Source organism: Dendroctonus ponderosae, unplaced genomic scaffold, assembly GCF_020466585.1.
Source record: "Dendroctonus ponderosae isolate FM_Combo_2020 unplaced genomic scaffold, Dpon_F_20191213v2 Dpon_F_20191213_10, whole genome shotgun sequence".
Lineage (NCBI taxonomy): Eukaryota > Metazoa > Arthropoda > Insecta > Coleoptera > Curculionidae > Dendroctonus > Dendroctonus ponderosae.
In genome coordinates this window covers 4,813,986-4,819,070 of record NW_026017111.1, presented here as the reverse complement: position 1 = coordinate 4,819,070, position 5,085 = coordinate 4,813,986, and the positions used below count along the sequence as shown (strand labels likewise).

The 5,085-nt window shown below is 44.9% G+C and overlaps 1 protein-coding gene across 6 annotated transcripts in view; it reads right to left on the bottom strand.

The window, feature by feature from the left end:
- The window catches only part of LOC109545682, a gene marked incomplete at its 3' end in the record, with an annotated part of 19,788 nt that overhangs the window by 5,465 nt on the left and 9,238 nt on the right, over positions 1-5,085 (bottom strand). For 3 of the 6 annotated variants that reach the window (XM_048661948.1, XM_048661946.1, XM_048661951.1), the window contains 6 exon segments: positions 4-970; positions 1,037-1,283; positions 1,398-1,677; positions 2,309-2,408; positions 2,472-2,558; positions 2,844-2,992. In XM_048661948.1, the coding sequence (XP_048517905.1) occupies positions 4-970; positions 1,037-1,283; positions 1,398-1,677; positions 2,309-2,408; positions 2,472-2,558; positions 2,844-2,992 (1,830 nt within the window). 6 annotated transcript variants of the gene reach the window in all.

Below are 5,085 nucleotides of genomic sequence, written 5' to 3'. Positions count from 1 at the left end.
GGCCTTTCTGGCCGCTCAAAATCACCTTCAGGCCTCAAATTGTCATCATGTTTAATCGGCGTGCGTCTTTCACCTGGATGGACTTTGGTTGGAGTGGGACGTTCGAAATCACCTTCAGGGCGCAGGTTGTCTTCCGGTTTTTTGGCAGTGGGCCGTTCAGCTGGCCTAAATTTCGTTTTCTCCGGCCGCTCAAATTCGCCCTCTGGGCGTAAATTGTCTTCCGGGCGCTTCTGTGTCGGGCGCTCTGCTGGACGATAGCCGGGCTTTTCAGGGCGCTCAAAGTCGCCCTCGGGCCTCAGATTGTCATCGTGCTTAATCGGAGTGCGTCGCTCACCTGGATGGACCTTGGTTGGAGTGGGCCGCTCGAAGTCACCTTCAGGGCGCAGATTGTCTTCAGGGCGCTTTTGCTGGGGACGATCAGCTGGGCGATAGCCCGGTTTCTCCGGCCTTTCAAACTCGCCCTCAGGGCGCAAATTGTCCACTGGTTTCTTGGGAGTGGGCCGTTCGGTAAGTTTGGGCGTGTAGTCTTCCTTGGACTTAGGAGTGCCTTGGAAAGGGCCCTCTGGCCGGAGATTGTCGCGATGAATAACGACGGTTTGGCGCAAATCGGTGGTATCGAACGTCTTGTAGACGTCCTGACTGGTGGTGGTCACCTCGCTGCTGTCCGTCGAGTAGAACTTGTCCACGTCGTCTTTGGTCCATGTTCTTCTGCGCCGGTCCACCTGAGGCGTTTTCTCGGTGTACTCAACAGTTGAGGAGGTGTCGAACGTCATGTCGCCCTCAACAGTGAGGTTATCGTTTCGACGATGGATGCTGGTACGTTCGACTGTTGTACTGTAGTCGATAAACTCGGACTTATTGGTGGTGTCCGAAGTGAAGTCACCCTCTACTTTAGTGAAGGTGTTTCTGCGCACTGGACTTGTTCTTGGTCCTGATTCGCCCGTGAAGTCAACCTTTGAGGTAGTCACATCTAAAAACAGAAAAATTGCACTTCATTTGGTATACTAAGGGGCAGGCAACGGAAAGGGAAACCTACCGGTAAATTCACCCCCAACAGTAATGTTGTCTTCATGACGCACGATTTCAGCTCGATCGGCCCGAATCGCCCTGTACTCCTCAACAGTGCGCTTCGCAAAGTCGCCTTCCGGTTTGAGGTTGTCTTGAGGTTTCTTCGCCACTGGCCGTTCGCCCGGCTGGTAGTCGGGCTTGTGAGGCCGCTCAAACTCTCCCTCCGGCCTCAAGTTGTCTTCTGGACGCTTCTGTTTCGGTCTATCTGCCGGCACCTGAAAACATCAAAACTTTAACCAATTGCACATACAGGGTGCTACAGGGAAAAGTCTCTATTGGAAGTGGTAAATTGAGCTTTTCTGTTTGGTTCAAAAGTTATTTCTTCTCACCCATTTTTCCGGTTCGGGCAGCTCAAAGTCGCCTTCAGGTTTCAAATTATCCTCCGGTTTCTTCTGCTTCGGACGCTCGGACGGCACAAACTTTTGCGGGGTGCGTTTTTCAAAGTCGCCTTCCGGTCTGAGATTATCTTCCGGTTTCTTCTGCTGTGGCCTCTCGGCTGGTCGGAATCCGGGCTTTTCCGGTCGTTCGAATTCGCCTTCGGGTCGTAGATTGTCGTGGGGTTTTCGGACGGGGGCGCGGTCTCCGGGTCTCCACTCTTCCGCTTTGGGCCTTTGGGACAAAAAGTGACATTGTGCCCAAAGACTTTCAAATTGCTTAACTTGTGAAGGAATTTTACTGTTTAGTATACACGGTGATTTACTTCAACCGTGCGTTAGTAGTTTTCCAACTTGCAGTTGTTTTAAAGAGACGTGACGAAACCACGTAAAGTAAATTTAGCTCTCCAGCCATACAAGGTGTACGAAAACTACAAGCTAACTTTCTTATTCTGAATGCAACGCCTAATTTATTGAGCATGGTTGGATTGGCCTTCCAATCGCGAGTTTGAGCCACCCTATAGTTTTTGAGATACGTCAATTGTTAAAAAAATAAATGTCAAGACATGTTTACGGAGCAAGCTATATTTAAGGAACGGTTCTAAATTTAAAACCCAAATTTGGTATGTAGCTAGCTGAAAGCCCCAGGTACCTATTTTGTAACATCTGGGTGCATGCAGCCTACAAACATTGATATAAAAAGAGTCGAAAAATCCGGTTTTTTTTCAATGGCACCTACAAGATTTTTGGTCCTCAAACTCATAAGTTGACACGCGCTCCCTTTAAATCATTTATTTTAATAAACAAAAACAATTCCGTATGAAGCGAAATTAATTATTATGTGGCAATGAACGCAGTTTCGGTACCTTTCAAAGTCGCCTTCAGGCCTCAGGTTGTCCTGGGGTTTTTTAACAGGAGCTCGGTCGCCTGGTTTCCATTCATCCGGTCGGCGCTTTTCAAAATCACCTAAAAAGTTCGGTGAAAGCTTTTCCGTTTTTTTCTCTTCGGAGCATATCAATTAGTGCCTACCTTCCGGTCGCAGATTATCCTGAGGTTTCTTGATCGGAGCTCGCTCTCCAGGCTGCCAGGCTTGCGGTTCACGCTTGACGAAGTCACCTGAAGCCGAATATTGCCTTAGATAATACCGTTTCCATATGCATAGGCCGCAAATGAATAAAAAAGTGAACACTACCGTGAAAATCATCATGGCAATTTCAACGAATTGCTGTTGTCACTGTACCATAAAAGAAATTATGCTTTGGCTGGGAAATATTTTGGTTGACATTGTGATGCTTTTTTGGTTTGGGTAAAATATGCCCGATTGGTATTCGTTATCGGAGACAGCAAGAATCCAAATGAATTTGGCCAATTTTTATGCTTTTCTGGCTCCCCAACACCTACCTTCTGGACGAAGATGGTCTTCGGGTTTCTTAATGGGGAATCGCTCCCCTTTGGTTGCATTATACTCGTCTTTCGGCTGAGCGTAGATGGGCCCTTGAGGGTGGAGATGGTCGTTATAGTCGTCGGGATTGTGAGGGCAGCTGTGTCGTCTGAAGCAGACAAATCGCACATTAATTTCAATCAAATATTACAACCCTTAGACTTGAGACAAATTGCATTATTACTGGCGCTGATTGTCCATTATTATCAGCCGAATTAGGATGCTATAACGATTGTTCGAGTGAGGTTGTACATTATCTAAACTATACCGATCAGTTGTATTGCGAATAGATTAGGTTCATCAATCATTTAATTGACTTAATTGGTGTTCTGGAGCAATAGTGAGGTGGATGGCGAAAATTGAGCTAAAAGTCGGGAAACTGTTTTGCTTATGGTAGTGATGATATCACTGACATAAAATTTCGCAGCGTTTCAATGCAATCCGTGAGCAGTGTAGTTGGAAACGTGCTTATTAAGACGCACGCGATGGTGACTAACCGACTCCGAGCCGTGCGTGCGACAGCGACAGAGGTAATCGAGCATGTTCGATGCAGGTTCGCTTTCCGGTTTACACTGCCGTCTGGTTGAATTGCTGATCAAATTGTCGGCTCGCATTCTTCAAACTCAGTGAAATTTGATTAAAGCTTGCTTTTCGGGAATGCCTCAATTATAAAACCGATGTTAACTCTTTTATCTCTTAACTTATTGGTTAATAGGTGCATTTTTACTGATTTCCATTCGCCTTGGATACTGAAGGACTTTCGAGGCTTCACTGTTTTACGATTGAAATCGGTTACCTTTTCTTTTTCCTTCGGCGCTTAAACTGGTGCAAAGCCGCTTTGGAGAACCAATTCATACACCCAATTCAGCCAGTATGAGTGATAATAAGTCAAAGAACTGGCTGGCACAATGCCCTATTATACGTGAGTCTAGTGGAATTTCACGCGAAATTAACCGGATTTCCAGAGAAAGGGAATTCAGTAACCGGCACGATGTGTCGCGACGCCGACAATAACCGGCCGACTAGACGCCGAGCTTTCGAAAGTCGACTACCCCAATGGCACGCTGCCCTAGAAAGATTGTCTGGGGAGATTCTCATGGAAATTTGCAGATAAATCAATAGATTTGCCTGAAACTTTCGCAGGGAACCTCTCAGGTTCGATTGCCGTAGCCTAGTTTACAGGCGATCGTTACTAAGTACTTGATCCGATTTGCTCCTATTTTGGGGTTTTCTATTAAGCAAAGCTGATGGTTATCGTTTCCGATTAGCTAGATTGATGTACTGATTGGGGATGACTAAATTTAGGCCAGCAGTGCTCGATGGTTGTAAGTGGCGAAGAAAAACCACTTTATGCTGGGTTTAAAAAAGTAAAGTGTTCTGTTTTTTGAGCGTAATACGCTATTTCTCCTCGAAGCGCACTTTTGAACTTATCTGTCTAGCCCGTAATAAAAGCTCGCTTTATACAATCAAAACAAGTCGGTTTCCACTAGATTCATTGATTATTTGTAATTACACCATCGTAGGCGCGTTATAAAAAACATCAAGCTACCAAGCTATAATTTTTCCATCAACTGTGCCATTAAGAATGCATTAAAACAATTGAATAAATACTCTTTGTTATTGCTCAATAGTTTAACTGAAAAGGCCACCTTGAAACCAAATAACTACAGAGATAACTTGGCCAACCACACGGTAATGATGATGGAATTGGCTTGTTTTAGTTCGAAAATTGCAATTCCCGGCTGGTTACAGTTGCGATCACGAAAAACGTGTAGTTTCATTTTTTTTCTCTGCAACAACTGCTAATGGAGTATTTAGGTGAAAAATACAGTGAATCGATGCAATTGTCTGATAAATAACCTAAATCCCACGCGTTTAATTTATTTATGACGGCCTTCTGTGTTCGCCCTCCTTCTAACCCACGGTACCACCAACGATCCGAATACATTCGGTGACTCACGCTGTGAGAATAAAAGCTGGTTTTTTATAGTGCAGAAGGCTGCTTTTTTGCTTGTTTTCTTCTGAAAGGCTCACCTTGTTTCTCACTTTGACTTGTTCAGCTTGGAGCTTTAATTTCAACACCCTTTAATGAGGATGGTTTCAATATTGTGTGTAATTCGAGTTAATTGTACATACTTTCCTGACTGTGTTTCAATTCCATATATTTCATGGGAAATATATGCCAATGCTTAAAGTAGCAAC